The following is a 20,937-nucleotide window of genomic DNA, read 5'->3' on the forward strand; positions in this document are numbered from 1 at the left end:
TTTGAGCGTGTGTGTGGGAGTAGTGACACTTGATGGTAATTACTGTTAATTCTGATTGATTGCAATTTTCTATTTCGACCATACACTTTTAGCTTTAATACTCCGTGATACGGCCCCTATTGTTAAACTTACCTGAGTTTGAGATTCACCGGGTCTGATTTACAAAGGCGTTTTTCAATGGGGAAACCCCGGTTGAAAGATGCTTTGTAACTCAGGCCCTGTGTCTCTAAGAGCATTATAATGTTATTACCAAGAGGCTTTAAAAATTAGGAGGAAAGGGGAGTTTGCTTGCTCGGCGCGTGATGGCTTGGAATACATTTGAAGAGACCAGAGACACCATTTTGAAAGAGCATGGAATGGTGAGGAACACAATGGGCAGAGAATGCGAGGTCGGGACAGCAGAATGGCATTTCGCCTATATCGGTAAAGCTCCTTGCACGGGAAATGCTTAGCCGTTCTCGCATGAAAGCTGCCCTGTCTATAGACAACTGCCTATTAAAAAGCTGTAACTGAACGCAGGGCAGAAAACCCGGGTTTGAACAGTACTAAAATGTGGATCCTTTTACATGATACATCAAATCAACTTCCCTTTGTCTGTCACATAGTGTTAGGCACTTCAGTGGAAATACTAGAAACACAGGGACGACATTGCATTCTAACATGTATTCCCTCCCTAAACTAAAGAAAGCAACACAATCTTTCCACCACTCACAGCATATGTTTATTAACCTCTTAAGTGCTGAGGACGAGTATGCTTGTCCTATTTGCATAGACATGCATAATAGACCAGCAGTTAATATTAAGCTTACACTTCTTGACTCAGTTTAAGACTAAGTTAGTAAGTGAACTCGCTCTCAATACACAACAATTGCAATAGTCACTGGAGTGGACTACAGAAGAAAATCATGCAGAACCTCCAACTGCTGGAAAATTGAGCAGTTTGTCTGATCTTCCACTTGAAAAAAAATGCCTCTAGGTCTAGAGCAATACAGTACCTCCACCGACTCCAATTCAAAGAAAGACTGACTTCACTCATAAAGAAGAACGTCTGCACTACTTAACAGCAGCCTAAACCAGTATGGCCCAGAGAGGACTCTGCTCTTGGAAACCAGGCCGCCTGAATTCAATCCAACTGGAACATGCGTTTGTGCTAAATGGCCCAGAACTCCTTTCTCTCTTGCGCAACTTCCCTGCCCACTGTGTCTTCTTACCAATGCACTCTGAAGTGAATGTGCTGCATGAAACACAAACAAATAAACACATTGACGGAAGCTAGCACCTGAATAAAGGGTGGAATGACCCTATGTTCCATTCAATGTTGATGTGCTTGGCAAGCAATCCTGTGACAAGACATGCCAGAATTCTGGAGGATACGCAGGATCTGCCGCTAACTTGCAAAGTGAAACAGATCAGATTACTACATATGAATGAACAGTAAATCATGCTAGTAAATTATTGGAAAGCATAATTTCTGGAAACTAGGGGGTGACTTCTGGCAAGAGAAAAGGATCATTTTTCTTGTTCGGTTATTTGACAGTAAAAACCTGCTTTCAGGATGCTTGTTAATAGCCCTTGATGTCACGTGGACATGAGGGATTGATAACATTGGCAACAGGAGGAGAGAATTCCAGTTTAAGCCCTCATGGATCTATTAGTTCTAAACATTGTGATTATTTAACCAATAAAAGAACACACACATGCATATTTTTCATAACGCACAGAAATAGCTGAAGGTGTTGGAGCAGCTTATGTGAATTACGTGAAACACTTGGATTTCAATCATTGGGAATGAATTTCCCGAAATATAAAGGTGTATTTTTGTATATCTAAATATCGTATAGTTCACCATCCTGCTATTAAAGACGTACCAGTCGAAGCTAGATAATGGACTAAGCATTTGGCAAGTAGTACAATGTATCTATTGATGTTCTGAAGTGTAGAAATAATCCTTCAAAAGTGATGACTATTGCAGCAACTTGTCCCCTTCATCAAGTAAATTGCAAGCACATTACACTTACAAAGATGCATTGTTACCTACCAACCCAAATTAGAACAAAAGGTTAGAGGGTGCTTTTAATTTCCAAGTTTGTTTGGCCGCCAGGAATGTGCCTTTTTACTGTGTCTGCACCATTGTAATTGTGTTGAAGAGCTCTGTGTTTGAAATGTTTCCAAAGCCCATTAATGGACTGAAATGTGCATGTGCGTCTCTACTTGACCAAGCCCACTAACATGAGGGGATAAAAGACAGCCTTGCCGCATAAACGCCTCACTCCTTTCAACCCTCTCCAGCAGCACCAGCTTGGCTTACATTTCAAAAGTGCCTCTTTAATCATGGCTTTCTCTCGCCAGTCCACTTTTAAATCTAGTGGCAGTAGGCATGGCTTTAGTACTTCTTCAGATATTATTCCAGGAAACCGAAACAGATTCAACTCATTCTCACTATCTCGGTACGGACTAGGTGATTTGGAAGTTCCTGGGCGTATTGTTGGTGGTAACTTTGGTACCAGAAGCTTATTCAACTTAGGAGAAAGTAAAAGAATATCCATCAGCGGTGGCAACCTGCGATATGGAGGTGGTGGAGGAGCCAGTGGCATGTTTGGTGCCAGTAGTGGTTATGTGCTGGGGGGAGGTGCTCATGGTTTGGGTGGTAGTCATGGGTTCCCTGTTTGCCCACCAGGAGGTATTCAAGAGGTTAAGGTTAACCAGAGTCTTTTGTCACCACTCAACCTTGAGATTGACCCAAATATCCAGCAGGTTCGAAAAGAAGAAAGGGAGCAGATCAAAATATTGAACAATAAATTTGCTTCTTTCATTGATAAGGTACGTTTTTTTAAGTTATTTACTTTACATAAATGTAAACATTTACTATGCTATATAAATGTTTGATCTTGTCCAGATGTCCTTGGCAAGCCACCACATTTATTAGGAATGTTCCTAAATCATTAACATATATCTGCACTGAGTAATTTCCACACTATTAGAAAGATTGCAACACTAAACTATGTTTCATGTCTCTGTGCTTCTTCCAACAGAAATGTTGCAGAATTAACATAACATGGTAATCGTGGCTGTTTTTTATTTTTTTTTAAATTGGGTTTCAGGTTCGATTTCTTGAGCAGCAGAACAAAGTTCTAGACACCAAGTGGAACCTTCTTCAAGAACAGGGCCATAGAACTAACATGACCAACACCAGACCTCTGTTTGAAGCATACATTAACAACCTACGTAAGCAGTTGGATGCCCACAACATTGACAGAAGTAGACTGGATGCAGAAGTAAGAAACATGCAAGATATGGTTGAGGATTTCAAGAACAAGTAAGTAAGCATTCTGATGTCTTGAACATAAAGTACCTGCTTTATGCTGCAGTATACTGGTTAAAGTTCATCCCAGATCCCTACCACATTACATCAGTATTCCTGCCAACATTACCCAAAGGTTTCATAACGTTATGCAACATCAATGTTGATAAAATACAAATATATTCATAGGCAAATTATTTGCCGAAGAAACAGCAGTGCCAGAAAATACATGAATTAGAAAATATAAGGCATAATTATCATGAGCAAAAAAAAGGAGTATTTTTCACGAAATGTAAATGTTAAAATGAGGTGTGCTGTGTTTGACGTGCCTTCCAAAACTGTTGTCAGGTAAAAGAATTCCAGAGATGATATCCTCCCCCTTGGGACACAGATGTGCATTATGGTTAGTGTCTTGTGGTTGGATAACCTGTTTGCGTGTGAAGAATAAGCAAATCTTTTAATATACAGCACAGAATATACTTTGAGGGAACTTTAGGGGCACTGATAAAGAGATTGAACAGCATTATTTAATCTGGTCATGGACAAGTAGCTATGCATAGCCGTTTGTAGCCTTCCACTGTCCAGCGTACCACTTTGTATGCTTGCAGAATTTTATACTCGAGCCTTACATAGTACAAAGGGCTTGCAATGGACTACCCCACATGTGCCATGCTTTCAGACCACGAGGGAAGAGTGCTGTTGCAAACATCTCATACCAACATGAAGTTGAAAGATGGGGATGGACATTTCACAATACATTTGTGGTATAATGGTGTGCACTTGCTGCAAGTTGATAATTATCTTTGCAAGTTCCTCCAACTGCACTCTAGGTACACTCAAGATGCACTCAAGTTACTCGTACCAGTCATGAAAGTGAACAGGCGTGATTTACAAAGTATTTTCCAATGCGATTTTCCCATTGAAATAAGCGTGTTAAAACTGGCCCAATATGTTATTCAGAAGTTGGTACAGGTGTGTTTTTGGTTTGCAAATTCATACCATTGGTGCACTTTGGAAACAAAGCATGATAGGCATAACACGTACTGTCCCCTCTGGCTTTCCTGTGTTCTTATTTTTCATTGCTACACTCTCCGTTTCAAGCTGGTTCACTGCTTATCACCAGCATTGTTCCAATTAGGCCCCTTAAAAGAGTTCATGCCGTGGCTTCACCTTTACAGGCTCTATGGCTCAGTGGTCTTCGAAGATTGTCTTGGAGCAGTATATCAAACACAGAGAAATGGGGGCCTCATTTTAAATGGGCTGGTGCATTAAATGGAGATGTGAAAGTGAGACTTTGTATTCCTCCATTTAACGCTGTGGCACATTTGGAAGCAGTTTATTGAAGACCGCACCTTGAGACGTCCCTCCGCCATGAAAGGTATAGTTATATTTTCTGTAGCCATTAGGGGTATTGGCCTAATCTGTAGGTCATAAATCAAGGTTCTTTGTGACTTCGTCAAAATCATAAGTGTGGAATAGTCAAGAGGGTCGGAGCTGTCTGTCTCAGAGTAAAGATTGCTGTTGGGCATATGTTTGTCGTTTACTGTTGGGTTGCACTCGGTTTCTATGGTGCTGTCAATTGGTTTCACCAGTATGGGTTTCCTTGAGTATGTTGGTGTTGCACAGTGGAGGCCCTTGGTGCGCTGTGGCCATTTATATGTTTTACATTTTTGTTTGCTATTGGCAGTACCTTTGGAAAGAATGCATTTACATCGCACAGTCCAGCATTCATCTTCCATCTGGCTCCTTTGGCCTTGAGGGAGAAGACTCATCAGTCGAAACTAAACAATTATTAGATTCATATAGTGCTCTAGAGCCACTGAGGTTCGGTGGTTGTGTGTTTCACTGTATGCATCGTAAGCACCTGTGGGGCTACTCGTTGGCCTGTTCATGTGGCCTGTTCACACATTGGTGTGCATTTATCCTCTTAGGACTGTCTATACTGTTGTGAGCAGTTAACATTCATACAAATGAGTTAGTATCCAGTCTGGGGTACTTAGCATCAAATTGAGATATTCCAATTCATATTAGTACACACATCAATGTAAGGTATTTCACTCATTTGTTTTGTGTATAGGAATGTGTTTACACTTTTTTATGATGTACATGATCTATGTTTTGTCATGTGTATGCTAGAGTCAGTCTGTATTATGTATGTTTTTTCTACAGATTGTATTGCCTTATACGTAAAGTCAGTGTGTTAGTCATTTTTGATAACATGCTTATGCTTGAATAAATGCTTGCATTCTACTATGTTGGGTTTGACAGCCCCACCCTTTTGGGAATTATCAACATGAGATTTGGGAACATTGCGATTACTCTTGCCTTTTCCCCTCTGCCTCGTGGATGTTCAAATTGCATGCAGTGGACTCTTAACACTGCTAATATCGGTGGTGCCCTGCATGCAATTTACATTTAATATAACATGAGGCTTCATGTCGGTTCTTTTATCCCACATGTAGCTGCATTTTAAATGGAGCAGTGCCATTTTCCTGCAGTGACAAGGTGGGGGAGGGGCATGGAGTGGAGTTGAGAGCTATGTCGTGCTGATCTTCTGCATCTTGTCAGTGCACCTCCTTTTAACTCTGCAGGTATACAATTAATGGATTCCTATCAATGTATCACTTACTAAGTAGCAGGCAGATTCCATCGGAACCCATTAATAAATGCCGCCTGCAAAGCATAATTTGCCAGCCATATTAGGTTTTCGCAAAATGGATAATAAAAGTGAGGTGTAATCCATGGAAATGTTGAAAATTGCATGTAAAAGCTAACTTCCCGCCGGTCCCCTACATGCAATTTGAATTTAATGTCAAATTACCCACACTGTGCCAAGACCTGACTGCATTATCTCTCATTATATCAGATGAAGACTTTGAATTGGCAGGATATATGAATGTAGCCACATTCATGTTTATTTGATGGATTCATATGTCTTGATTTAGGGTCTACTTCTTATCAGATAGTATCAGAATATAACTTTATGTGATCATAACTTGATAATTTTCTGTACCAATGCTTGCTCGTGGTCACACCATTTTTCGGGAAATGGTATCCATCAATACCCACAAAGCTTCCAATGTATCAATCTGTATGCCTAGTTCAATCCGGCATCTATACTTCACCCAATTTCACATTTGAATCATAAATAGAAGAACACAAAATGAGACAGTTCCCTAAAAAAATGGTTTTGCTATAAGCTAGGACAGATTAGATTCCTGTGACTAGTTATACACCCCATATCGAACTTAGATAACACATATGTTTTCAAATGTTTTCTAATATTCTCTACTGACAATCAAGCATGGAAACACATTTGGAAAAAGCATCACCTGTCAATACGGTAGTGGAATGTAACCTTTCTATTTTATGTTATTATGAGGATTTGTGTAGGGGCAAAATATCCACTGGTGAAGACTTTACGCCTCACACACAGAACAGGGCCTGATTCTGAACTACAAGTGAAATTAAAAAAGCGTTATTCTGTGATAGAACGACACTTTTCATATTTGCTCCACATTCTGTATCTTTATAAAATAGGCAAAGGATACGCAGTAAATAAAAAAAGTGTTGTTCCATCAGGAATTATACTTTTCCTATTTTACATGGAGTTTGGAATCAGGATCTAACAGAAAGTTGAGCTGAAAAGCATTTTATGGGAATTGCCATGACGACTAGCTTTGTTCCAATGTACCTGCTTTTGTCAGCTCCACACTTTGGCTGTTATTGGGCAGTCTCATTTGATTCTAACAGGAGCAAACACTTATTTGAAGTAGTGAAGGATTGCTCCAAGCCCACACCTGTCAGGTGGGAGCTTCACAAGAGAAATGTGACAAAAATCAACATCTTCATTGACAAAATTGATAAGATCAGATGTCTCATTGATGCTTCAATAAGAGAGAGAGACCTGTTATTCATCTCCCTCTGGGCACTGACCTCCTGAACTGACTTTCCCCTCCTCTCCCTAAGAAACTCTTAGACACACTTGCTCACCTTTAACCTACCCCTTACACAGATGGCTTTCGCCTGGCCTATTAACACCTACTTCAGATAAAATGCATTCCTAGACACGTTGAAGACATCTCTCATACAACCCATACTCAAAACACCCTTACCTTAAACAGAGAACATAGTCAACTAAAAACTGAACACATGCTTCCCGTTCATTCGGAAGTTTATCGAGTAAGTAGTTGCTGCCCAACTTGTTGCCAAAATCCACCAGGAAGGCATCCTCTGCAATTACCAGTCTAGCTTCCAACCCAAATGCAGCACTGAGACTGCAACCATCCAAGTGACTCACGATGCACTGTGAATCACCAACACAGGCCACTCATGCCACTCTTAGCCCTCTCAGCCGCCTTTCACACACTTGACCACCTAACCCAACTATCCCTCCTCACCGATAGGATGAGCTTCTCTGGGACTGTTCTAAAATGGGTTTGTCTTACCTATCCATCAGTCACTAGGCTGTCCATATGGGCTCATTCAGGTCTAACTGACCCCCAGTCATATGCAAGGGCCCCAAGGATCCCTCCTCCCCCCAATGATCTTCAATCTATATATAGAGCACTTAGGAACTCATCTAAATGACCCTGACATAGCCATTCATCTATACGCTGATTACACTCAACTGTACCTTATGATCAGTGGTCCCCAGGACAAATGAACCCCACCAAGACGGAATTTGTTTTGCATTGGTCCCCAAACAAAACAATAACTCATGCAGCTTTGGCTGGAAAAAATGTGCATGGGAGGATTCATTTTTCAGCTGTCAAACTATGCCAAATCCCTGGGCCTCATTTTTGACAATAGCTTTTCCTTCTAAAAGCACGTTGAGAAAAGGTGCAAAACGCATGACTACAGAGCTCCAAATTCTGCAAAATCAAACCCTTCCCCCCCCCTATATGACTTCCGCACGGTGGTCCAAGTCCTTATGATCTCACAGCTCAACGGGGAAACACTCTCCTTGCTGGGCCTCCAGCAGCACACCTGGCCCCCCTCAAAACAGCCTACCTTGCTGAAGCCAGCCTCATTACAGGTGCCTGCAAATTTGACCATATCTCTCCAACACTGCAAGCTTCACTGGCTCCCCTGCCCCTGCTCAGAATGTCATGGAACAGCTACAGAACGTAACACCCAACATACTTGGCGGCTAAACTCCACACCTCTGGAGGCTCTCACACCGAACGTAGCAAAACTATCAAAAGGTTGCAGTCTCAGCTAGCCTGTAAAAAAGGGGTGGGTCCTGCCATAACTTGGCCAACTCAACGCAATCCCAGCACTGGCTTGAAACGCCCCACCATTCTTCAGTTTCGCAAAAATGTGGCTCATCCAAAAATACCTGCTGGCGGAATAAAAATCCATCTCTTCCTCCTGCACTACTGTAAAAAATGGCAAGCCTAATGTGGGCGGCCTGAGGTCATAAAGCGCCCGCTGCTCTTGAGCTAGATTCACACTATAGGCAACAAAGATGAAGGGAACCCTGATTAAATCTGCGTGTTGTAGTGGCCTTTTTGTCCCCGAAATTGATTGTATATGTGAGTGGGTCTGTCCTGTGTTCTGATTTCTGTGTGCCCAAGACTTTATTTGACTGTGGATGGCTTGTTCAATGGGTGTGGCAGGGTGGGAGGGCAGTGGGCAGTGAAAGGTTTTAAGTGCTGTCTTATACAAATCGATTCATGAATGCCACATATCATTTATGCAGCACAATTTGCATTCTGTTGAATACAAACGTGCTGACTTTTTTGTACATCAAATTGACAACTGGTTGGGATGCGGGTATTTACACAGTACATTTAAAACTGCCTGCATTGATAGCTTGATTCGAAAGGGAGCTGATGCTAGAGGATAACCATAAGAATACATTTATTCTGGACTGGAAGAGGGCGAGACCCATTCTCGTGGTCAAATTATTGGCAGTTCGTCTGGAATATTTGCAAACTGCATGCAGGGACCAGCAAGATTAGCGCATGCAGTGGCCTAAGTGTAAGAAAAGAAGTAGTGAAACTATGTTCCCTGGTGGCCTGCACCCACTCCCCAAAAGCCCCATCACAACGCCCCCTCCCAGGCACAATACACACCCCCAAACACGTGCACCTGCTGTTTAAGGGAACGTTCAGTGCAGTGCATTGAAAGTGCAAGTTTCAACTTCTTCCTACACTTTTATTTCAAAACGAAACCATTCCGGAACGGTTCCTTTTTAAAATAAAAGTATAGGTGCTGTAAAAGATTATTTAGAAAAGTAGAGGAGCACCACTCCCGACTGCTCCCACTCACTTCGACCACTGCCTGCATGTAAGGCGAAGTGGGGAAGTGCAAGAAAACCCAGCCAAACTCACCTTTACTCTTCAATTGCACTTGCCACCTTTTAAAAAGTAAATGCTGCATGCACATTACAATTTGAAAATGGCATTTCCTAATGGATTCCTCTGGAATCCGCCTGATTTTAGCAGGTGGTTAATGGAGACGGATTCCAAAGGATTTTTTCAGTTTTGCTCTTGAATGAAAATCACATGCAGGCATAAAACAAAACTCTGTGTCAAGGGAACTAATAGCACAGATTGTGCTCCCTGTTCCCGTCTGTAATGCATTTTAAGGAGGTCTTGTATAGTGTACTTCTACCAATTTAGCAGCCTCATTGTGTGTAGTGTTGACAGTTATTCATTGTGGTGTGTCGTATTAAAAGAGAGTTAACTGAATATATGTCGTCCTATCTGATATCACTGACAATGGGATGTTCACTTTATTAGTGCAGTGGGTCTAGCGGTATTGCTAGTTTGAGTAACCTACTTGCACTGCAGTTTGCGGCACAGTAACAATGTTTAGAAATTAGGTTGGTAAACTGTCAGTACAGTTGTGCCTTTATTACTTTAGTTTGTATTGCTCATCTGACCCATTTGAGCAGGGTACACATCTACTGCAATTCAAAACATTGTAATTACTGTCCTGTCTAAATTAATTTCCGGATCTATGATACATTTCTCTAAGCATTGTTTAATTTCAATGGAATGAATTTAAGATAATATTACCGCTGCATTTACCTCTCCACTCAATTCCTTGTTCCGGGGCATTCACCTCCACAGCTGAGCTGGAGGTTAGCCGTAATAGTGCAATGCAGCCAATGGGAATGGGGACTTTCCCCCGTCCCCCAACTTGGGATCCAGCGCAAATTGCACCGGACCGAGTTGCGGTAACACAAATTGCGTTGGGCAGTATCCCGGTGCAATTAGCGCTGGGATACTGGCCAACTCAAGATGAGGCCCAAAGTTGTGACTGTGTGTTGAGAGAACAGGAACTCAATACACATTCTAATTGATGCTAGCTAATTCAGCAATACTTAGGGAAGGCAGTTTGGCTCAGCTGTATAAATGTAGCTGAGTAGACTGGTGAGGATGTCTTTCAGTAGATTAACAAGTGGTGTGAAGTAGCAGAACAACTGTACCCTCATATGTACACCACAGGGTACTAAAGTACTGCAAACTATCATAACACTTGTTAGTTTGGGCAATTAGGTGGTTCTGAAAGTGCTACTTTAGGCCGAAACTATTGTCATTAACATAAGAGCTTCAAATATGGGCTTTGAATGAGTGCATGTAATGCTTTTCCAATGGAGATGACATTTGAGGAGGGATACACAGTTGTAACCCCCCCCCATTCCCTGCCCCTAGCCAATGCTATCCCTATGACTAATCCCACCCATTCCTGGCCATCCTTGAACTCTTTGAGTTCTTCCATGAAAGCAGCCATCTTGGATGACTGTCTCTAAGGAAGTTCTTTGGAAACAAGCCAAAACTAGCAGTGAATCGGGAAGATACTGTGCATCTGCCTGCACTTTTGTTACCCCTAGGTACCACCACCTGACCTGTGTCTTTCACACAGATCAGAAGGGCACATCCTCCCATTTAATATTCAGCTGTCTGATCACTCCTTTTTTTAGTGATAGTGACTAATCGTTTTTATATATTGGTTAACTCCCTAACAACTGGGTGAGTGGGAGTAGCTAAACTCCGAAAAGAGTGAATGTGGCTGCCTTCTAAGATTCCTGGCAGAAGATCAGTCTTTCTGCAAATATGGTTTAGTAGTGCATCTTGGAGAGATGCAACTATGGCCAGTTGACAGATGAAGGGCTGAAAGTGGATGTTAGCATGGTGCCTGATGTACAAAGATATTACCGAGCAGCAGAGCGTAACCGGATGGTTTTCAGCACAATCTCCTGATTGAGATAACAACATTTAACTCGCCATCGGTAACACTGTTTTCTGCAATGAGATGTGTCGAGGCTCACTGCGCTTGTGCGCACATTTGACACCAACTGTTGCTCGTCCAGTGAGTGTGTTCTGCTGATCGGAGGGTGAGCAGCAGCACGGGTGGCCTCAGCAGCTCATGGGAAGCACTGGCATGAATATCAAATGCTCTGGAAGTGATGCAGTAACATACTATGATATCCGGCCAGTGGTTCCTAGCTTGAGCTGAGACCTCATCATGCAAAGCCAAACCTGCTAAAGTGATGGATGCATTAGAATGCCAGCCTTGAAAGGAGTAAGGCTGCATTTGTATAAGGTTGCCCTTCTGATAATGGTATTTGAAGGAACAGCAGCTTGTGAACTGTTCTTGTATGGGTATCCTGTTTTGCTATGTGATTGATTACATTTTGTATATAGATACGAAAATCACAGCACACAAGGTAGTGGCAACGGGTCAATGGGAAGAACTCTGCTGCCTTTTCTGTTGTGCGATGCTTTCTAGATAATGATGTACTCGCCTGCTCTTTTCCCGCTCAGTCTAAAATGTGTGCTCTGTGGAAAGGCTGCCGCTCTGTTCAGAACAAGCACAGTTTAAGCTGGAAGTGCGCTGACGCAAGGTAAACTCTTGACACTTAGAAGCAATGGTTGCAATGTCCAAACCGGTCTGGATTTTAGGGTTTCTTAGCTAATTACAATGACATCAATAAATATGCTGCTGTCCATCTGCCTGCTTTAGGCCAACGCTGGACTTTTTAATGTCCTTTACTCAAGGAATTATCGGACACCAAGCCCATGGAGAACAAATAATCTTGGGGGCCTTTGGGGGAGTTATTAAACAGTGCCAGACTATATATTTGCGCGTGTGACTTGTGTGAATTAGCACATGTGAGGAACAGTTTTGATTCTAGGCGCTACAGAGTGATATGCAGGTATCGGGGAGTAGGGAAGCTTATAGCTGTGGAGACCGTACAGAATACGAAAGAGCTAGAGAGGTTAAGTGTATGGCACCTGATTTGATCATTTATGTAACTTCCACGAAAAACGAAATTGTCTATTGGAACTTCAATAAATAAAGGAATAATGTCAGGTCTCCTCGAATTTCATGCCATCGTAGGGTCCCAGGGACATCATAAACCCAGATAGTGTAGGTCAAGGGTCTATTAATGTCACCAGCACCCCATGAGATGATATGATATGGCATTTATAACGCGCCTATACACAAGTGTTTCAAGCCGTGACGAGCCAAAGGAGGGGGAACAGAGGGAAGACAGACAACGATCGGACTAGGCCAGGTGTCATTCAGATCGCGCAAGTGCATGGGAAGGGGGAAGGGAAAGTGCAGTACATGGGATAATAGAATAAATAAGGTACAGCCAACTAGTGGCGAGTGCAAGGGTAAGTGCAGGCATCAGGTGGCAAGTACAAGGGTGTTTATGTTTATGTTTAGCATTTATATAGCGCACCAGGTGCCCTATGGCTTAAGGGCGCTTAAATACAAAACTCAGACAAAAATGACTCACAAAGAGCAGAAAAAAAGGAAGACGGTTGGCCGAACACCCATCCTGGAAGGGAACAGAGTAAGATGCTAAGAAAGATGCTGCTCTATGAAAAAAGAGCAGTTTTCAGCCCTTTCTTAAAGACCTCGATGGATGCAGTAACTCTCAGTATAGATGGAAGGGAATTCCACTTCTGGGGAGCTGCAGATATAAAAGGAGCATCCCTTGATTTCTTAGTTTTCAAACGCGGGACAATTAGAGTGTTCATTTCGTCCGATCTGAGAGTTCTGTTTTTTTTGTTTTAGAAATTGTCATTTCTGTGAGGTACATAGGCATAGTTCTGTGTACACATTTGTGTGTAATGAGGAGAAGCCTAAAAGCAACCCTAGCTTGAACAGGTAACTAGTGTAAACGTAGGCGTGCCTCCGACACATGATCTCTTCTTGTCAGGCATGTCACAACTCTGAACGCTCCATTCTGTAGGACCTGGAATCGATGAACATATGATAATGGCAGACCAACCAGAAGACTACAGCAATAATCGATCTTCGATCCAATAATGGCCCTTGCCAGTATTTCAGAATTTGTTTCTGACACAAATGGTCTAAGGCAGAGAAACAGCTTGCTAAAATAAGAAGCCGAGGAAACGAGGCTGTTCACTTGTGCCTTCATGTTCAAGTTCTTATCTAAATAAATGCCCAGCGTTTTAACCTTGCTCATGACATTTATTTTACAGCTATCTATAGAGAATTACTTATAGCTGGGTCCTAGCTTCTCGAGTTTATTCTCTGAACCAATTAGTAAAAGCTCGGTTTTCGAGCTATTGATGGCCAAGCCATTTACCACCATCCAATCCTGATTTTGTAAAATGAATTTCATTGATAGGGCCTTCGTCCTCCACATGTGATCCTGATATGGGGATGACGCACTGTGTGTCGTCTGCATAATTTTCAAATATGATCCCTTCTCTTTCCAACATCTGGAAGAATGGAATCATAAAGATATTAAAAAAGCAAGGCGACACACAGGCTCCCTGAAGAACATCGTACATAAGCGTGGTTGGTTTGCCTTCAGCACTATCGCTGGCTACTCTAACTTGCCTCCCCTTAAGAAGGAACTAACCCACTGTACTGTATCTTGAGAAAAGTTAGCATTCATCTTTAACCTGGTGGACAAGATGGCGTGATCCACCAGGTCAAAGGCTGCTGACAAGTCTAGAATCATTAGTAGCGATAAGTGGCCCCGTCCATCTTATGAAGGAGATGGGACCTAAGAGCTAATAAGGCTGTCCCAGTGCCGTGGTTCATACGAAATCCAGACTGGTACTTGTGGTAGACATGATTCTGCTCAAGAAAGATGGAAATCTGATTATAGGCCACCCTATCCAAGATCTTCAACAGAAAGGGTGTGTTTGTAATTGGCCTAGAATTAGATGCAGTGAGGGGGCAGAGATTCAAATTTTTCAATAACAGAGTGATCCATGCATTTTTGATGTTATATGGAATCCTATTGAGCGCAAAGGATGCATTAACAAACTTCGTCAGAGCTGGGATGAGGACTGGAGAGCATTCTTTAATTATAATGGATGAGCAGGGATCTCCTTGGCAACTAGTGCTTTTTAGTTTAGAAATGACCTTAGCCAGTTCTTGTTCGCAAATAGGCTGAAAGCTGAAGGCAGCTTGTTCCCCAGGCTTATTTGGTGTGTAGATTGTCCTCTAACACTTGCTTCGGCATGCCGAGTTTTCTTTCCTCGATCACCTCTCTTATTTTCTTGAGTTTATTGGATAAGGCAGATTGTATTTCCGTACACCATACCTCATCTTTATTAATAGTGGCTTGTGTCGGGCCCGGAGTATGCGACTGCTCTTTAACAAGATCTCTACTTTTAGGCAAAATATGAAGGAGTTCAGTTTTTTTAGATTTTAGTGCTTGAAGCTCTTCATTGAACCACGAGTTGCGTGCCACTGAAGGTTGTGTGTTGTTTTTAATAGGCGCAAGCTTCTCTGTGATTGAACCGAGAGAGTTCGAGAATGTAGTGGACATTTCTTCAAAGTTGTCTATTGCGATAATTTGATTATTGAGAGTGGATGCCCAACCAGCAAGGTGAGTAAGATTTAATTTACTTCGGTTTGGGTAAGTGCAGACATCAGGTGTAAGTGCTGCTTTTGGGACTGTAGGGATACAGAAAAAGTGCAGGGGTTGCCAAGAAGGCAGTGCAGTTGGGCGACTGGTGGGGGAGGGGACCTGGGCCCGAGAACAGAGGGTGGCCAGATAAACAGTGCAGATTCAGTTTCAGAGAAAGAGAAATGTTTTGAGGTGCTTACGAAACCAGAGATGATTCTCCTCAAGTTTCAGGGAGGGAGGGAGGCTGTTCCAGAAGGAGGCCCCAGCCGAAGAAAGAGATCTATTACCAACTCGTTGCTTGGGGAAGTGACTGACACTGAGGGAGTTGGAGACGGATGAGCGAAGAGCTCGAGAAGGAAGATATTTAGGAAGCGAGAGTTGAAGGCATTGAGGCCCCAGGCCCCAGAAGGCCTTGTGGACAATGCAGAGGGTTTTGAACTTTATCCCTGCAGCCACTGGGAGCCAGTGCAGAGATTTCAGTCCTAGAGAGATGCGATCCCTAGGCTTGAGGCCAAAGACAAGTCTTGCATTCCTGTTCTGGATGAGTTGCAGAGGGCGGAGAGTAGAAGCAGGCAGATTTAGAAAGAGGCTGTTGCAATAGTCCAGCCTAGGGAGATCCAGAGCTCTGGAGACAGTGAGCTTCTGGGGGAAGGAGAGGAAAGGAAGAATACCTCTGAGGAAGTGCAGCTGGTAGTGTGACTTCTTAGAGACATCAGCGATGTGAGGAGAGAAGGAGAGTGTGGAGTCGAAGATGACCCAGAGGTTTTTAGCCTCACAGGTGGGAGCAGGGAGAGGGCCAAGAGAGGCCGGCCAGAGAGTGACAGGAAAGGACGGAGTGGGTGTGCCGATGAGGAGAATCTTGGTCTTACTGGCATTAAGGCAGAGGTCATTGGCGGCAAACCACTTCTGGACGGCAGACAGACAGTCTGAGATGAGGGAGAGAGAAGAGGTGGCTGAGGGTAGCCTGAAAATAAGCTGGGTGTCATCCGCATAGCACTGGAAGTTGGGACAGAACACAGCAATGCAGTGGGCAAGAAGTGCCAGGTATTGGTTGAACAGCCAGGGAGAGACGTTAGACCGCTGGGGAACACCACAGGTAGAGAGATAGGGATAGAGGAGAGGAAGGACCCAAGTTGAACCTGGTAGGGTCAATCAGAGAGGAAAGAAGTCAGCCACGGCAGGACCTGACCGGTGATACCCAGGTTATCACGGAGAGGGTTGAGCCGGATGGCATGGTTGACTGTGTCAATGGCAGAGGACAGATCAAGTAACATGAGGACACAGGGGGTGTTGGAATCAAGGTTAGAGAGCAGGTCTTCATGGATGTTAAGGAGAGCAGATTCCATGCTTCTGGCAGCTGTAAAGCCAGCCAGGCAACCAACAGCTTCAGTGTGGAGATTAAGCTGGGAGATGGCCAACTTTTCCAAGAGTTTGCCCATGAAAGGAGTGATGGATATTGGACGATAGCTATCCGGGCAGGGCGGGTCGGCAGAAGGTTTCTTAAGAAGAGGGTGCACAAGGGAGTACTTCAGGGGGGAGGGGAAGACTCCAGTGGCAAAGGAGTGGTTGCAGAAGTCGGCCAGAGCAGGAGCCAGAGAGTCAATGTGGTCCTTGATGGTTTTGGATGAACAGGGATTTACTTGTTTTGACGAGACTTTCATAGATCAGACTTGTCTAGAAACCTTTTCTGGGGAGAACAGGGGAAGAGAAGGAGGGAGGAGAGGTGGCCAAAGAAGGGCCAGATGAAGAGCAGGGAGTAGTGGGAGGAATGGGGAGGAGGAAAGAAAGGACAGGATGCCCTGTGTTTTAGAGATGAAATGAGAGGCCAGCTCCGTGCAGAGGTTCTGGGAGGGGACAGGAGAGGTAGAGACTGTGGCAGGATTGGCCAGTTCCTTGCAGATTTTAAAGAGTTCAGCCGAGTTGTTAGATGCTGCAGAGACGTGGGCTTGGATGTGGGCTCTCTTCATGGTGAGGACATAGAGCTGGTATTGCCTTTGGAGCAGGTGTCAGGCGAATTTGTCAGAGGATGTACCAGAAGCACGCCATTTCCTCTCACCCACCCTGCACTTGCGTTTGAGGGTGACGAGGTCTGAGTCGTAGTAGGAGTTGTACTTGGCTTTGGGCTTCAGGCGGATCCTCATGACAGGGGCAAGAGCATCGAGAGTATCGGATATAGCAGAGTGCAGCATGGAAAGAGCTGTGTCAGGGTGTGAGTCATCCAGAGGGGAGAAGGGGATGAGAAAGTGGCGCAGAAAGCCTCAACTGACACAGGCTTCATGGGACAGATGACCGCGAAGGTGGGTGGCAGTGCTGGAGTTGGCTTAGCTTGAGGGGTAGAGAGCGTGAGCTGGGAGGAAAGGAGAAAGTGAAATCATTTTACTGGCAAGAAACTGTTCTCTATTAGGTTATAATAGCCAATGACACCTGATGATCATCGCTGCTCCTCACTCTGAGTCCTGTTGCATTTCATTGCCCTTCTCTGCCTCATGGCCCATTCCTGCCTTCTGCTCTATCCCTGTTCGCACTCATCCTTGTGGCATCCTCAAATGCCAATTATCTGGATGCAAATGTGATCTAAGTTAATATCAAAGCACGCCTGTGAAGTGTTTTATGTGGGATGAGATTTTCTGTGTTCTAATCGTTAATAATATGATGCAGTGTGAGCAGAAAACCCTCATTTTGCGAAACGCTGTGTAATGCTTTTCCAAGTATGAGCTTGCATGGATAGTATCGCCCCTTCAATAATTTGTGTGGCTGGAACAGTGTGGGTGCCTGCAGTGTGTGTTGTCTAATAAGAATGCCTACAATGGCTGCTAGAAAACGCACACTCAAATGCTGTTCCTTTCAAAATGCGCTAAGCAGAGAATGGAATATTTTATTTGGGGTTTTAACCCTATTATAACCCATGTGAAAGACAAGTGATTTTGTCTCACTTCGATTTTACTTTATCATACATTTCTTTGCATAATAATCTGTCAAAATATACGTAGAAGCTTTAGACTGATGCTAGTGCATTGCAGGTGCACACATAGCTTGTAGGTATTTGGTTTACCCGTTCATTGACATCCCATAGTCGTGACAATCTCTATGGTCATTCCCATCCACAACCTCCCTGCCAAAAGCACATGCTCCTGGGATCTTTTTGTGCTATATCTGTCATGCAGAAACCTCAAACTTTGTGTTGTTTATGGCCTGTCAGGGTTATTTCTAGGCACCACTCAGAGTGAACAGCATAGTTGTTCATATAGAGGAGCAGTTGATGTGATCATAATGTCTTAACCAAGTTTTCTTTTCAGCCACTAGATTTATAAGTAATATGTGTACTCACACGTATTCTTGCCACTTTGCTCATTCTTATCACAGTTGATTCGTGTTCATATTTGTGTACTTACTTTTGCTAGCTAGAATAGATGGATGGGTTGAGCGAAGGCTGCTGACTGAGCACAGAATGTAATCTATAAATCACATGTTTTAATCCCAATAAGGTGGAATCAGGATTTTTCCATTTGTGATTGATTTGAACTAGGCCAATCACGTTTCAGATTGTCTTTTCTTTCTTTTTAGTAGTGCATAGGGGAAACCTATGTTTTTGTTGCAGGCGTAGCGACAAGCACGTTTTTTTGGTTGCTAGCTTATCTTGCAGCCAAGCAGAGCCAGAATTGATTACTTGAAGTTGCAGGTGCTTCTGTTTTGACGCATTGTGTTGCATCTCTTTGGATAGTGTGAGTACCGTATTTTGTAGACGAATCAAAGCTTGTAGGTGTTTGGTTATTTGTCCACCCATTGATTGACCATGTGTATAAGTGATAGGCATTTTGAAGGCACTGCTATTAGATGCCCACAAAAGGCCAAACGGTTTGCTTTGCCAAAACGTGTTTTTACCTTTATCATCAGACCTGTTATGAGGAACTTCCTCTTTTAGGTTATGAATAAATAATACTGCATATGCGACCAAACAAATTTCCATAAGAGTCTAAATTGGTAACCATGTACACTTAGGAACGTGACTGATATGATCCCAGCACTTCTGGGCTTTTGTATTGGTACTTATCTTTTTTGGAAATGTACTGTTTCATGTTGTGACAAGATTACATTTTGCCAAACATCAAATAACTTTGTTTTTAGTGAAGACGTGAATGTCTGATGCAAACATCGTCAGTTGGGCTATTTACTCAATATTCAGACTTTGCTTGTGTCCCCCTTCTTGTTTCAGTGTAAATAAGACATTCATTAACCCATTCTCCAGCTGGGCAACCTCAGGACTATTGTGTATTATATGGGTGTGAATGGCAAACACAACTGCATACATATTGATGTACTGCATGCACAGGGTTATTTTCTGCGTTTTACTATACGTTATGGACAATTGACCGGATTATGCCACAGAGCTGAGGTAATTGCCCCAATTCTTTTTGAAAATGTGTTAGTCGCATCCTAAATGTCTAAAAAGTATCCAGAGTGATGAATTAGTCCCTTACCTTTAACTCTAGCGCTCACCAGCATTGGTACCTTTCAAAGATACATATGCTTTAAATAATACCCTAATGTCATGCTGGGTACTCCTCGGTACCATAAAATAACATAACAATAATGATAATATTTTAATTTATAGCCTATCCACGTCATTTGGACCGTTATCCCCTGCATAAATGACGGTGTGAGGCTTAAGCTTTACCCATGGGAGTCGTTTAAGATTTCTAACCAAACAATTATTATACATGTCAAAACAGACAGCCTTAGCACACAGGGTAGTGGTGCCAGCTAATCAGACTAGGAATATGGGCTTGCACTTCTGGTTTAAACCAGCGCTCCTTTGCATCCTCCTGTGTCACTCCCAGGATCCTTCATTTTTCTTTTCCTGACCATGTGCCCACTCTTTCTGTCTTCATCCCCTTCCATGCCCAGTACCTCTACCCCTACACTCCACGTATCTGGAGTAAGTCCCTCTAGTCTCTCACCGCCTGATCCTGCACAACGTGATGGCCACCAGCAGCATAGTCCCTTTCTACGTTGTGTGGCAGTCATTCTTTTCGAAGGGAATTGGGCTTCCGCTGACATTGTGTACCCCGTTCGTTTTGAAAAAAGAAAACGATTAGCTTCCTAGGATACAAATAGCATTAAGCGCCCAGCAGCGGTTACAGGCTTTGCTCTATTTCTCAGGCCCACCATGGCTCCGGCTAGCAGGCCATTACCGGTCTAGCCTGCACCACCTTCCTGGTGCTTAACGCTACATTACCAAATTTTCCAGGCAGGAGAGTGGGTCACATGTGATTCTATTAAACGATCCCATTGAAAAAGAACTACAGTTACTGGTAAGCAACATAGTCTTTTCCAGAACTAGATCTTGTATTGATTCCCATGGTGTGAATAGAATACAAAGCAGAAAATAATGCACAGAGGAATAGGTGGTCATCCACCCCTGGAGAGGCCAGGTGTCTAAATTCTGACATAACCGTATGTGATAACCCACCATGAAAGGCCCTGCTTGGAATGGGCCTGACTCCTTACTGATGTGCCGTGATTTACAGACAGATGATCTCGGGTATAACAGTCATGTCTTTCTGAGTGACCCTGTAGCTTCTAAAGGGAGAAGCATCAGTTATGTCACATAAAGTTTGCAAAAAAACTTAGAGGGCTTCAGTGACTATGACAAAGCAAACTCTTGAGGGCACGTTGGGCTAAAAATGGGCATGCAGTTTTATAACCACATTATATTATATTGTTATGGGTTATTTAACTGCTAGCACTTGAAGCACCTCAACCCTTCTGGTTG

At 43.2% G+C, this 20,937-nt stretch overlaps 1 protein-coding gene across 1 annotated transcript in view; it reads left to right on the forward strand.

Moving 5' to 3' along the window:
• The first annotated feature begins 2,278 nt into the window (after positions 1–2,278).
• LOC138582388 (keratin, type II cytoskeletal cochleal-like) overlaps positions 2,279–20,937 on the forward strand; it is a 339,602-nt gene continuing 320,943 nt past the window's right edge. The window contains exons 1-2 of the mRNA XM_069653653.1: positions 2,279–2,820; positions 3,102–3,316. Of these exons, the coding sequence (XP_069509754.1) occupies positions 2,332–2,820; positions 3,102–3,316 (704 nt within the window). The 5' untranslated portion in view covers positions 2,279–2,331. The remainder of the gene's footprint in view (positions 2,821–3,101; positions 3,317–20,937) is intronic.

The sequence above is a fragment of the Ambystoma mexicanum genome, chromosome 3q, assembly GCF_040938575.1.
Source record: "Ambystoma mexicanum isolate Mex_15411 chromosome 3q, UKY_AmexF1_1, whole genome shotgun sequence".
NCBI lineage: Eukaryota > Metazoa > Chordata > Amphibia > Caudata > Ambystomatidae > Ambystoma > Ambystoma mexicanum.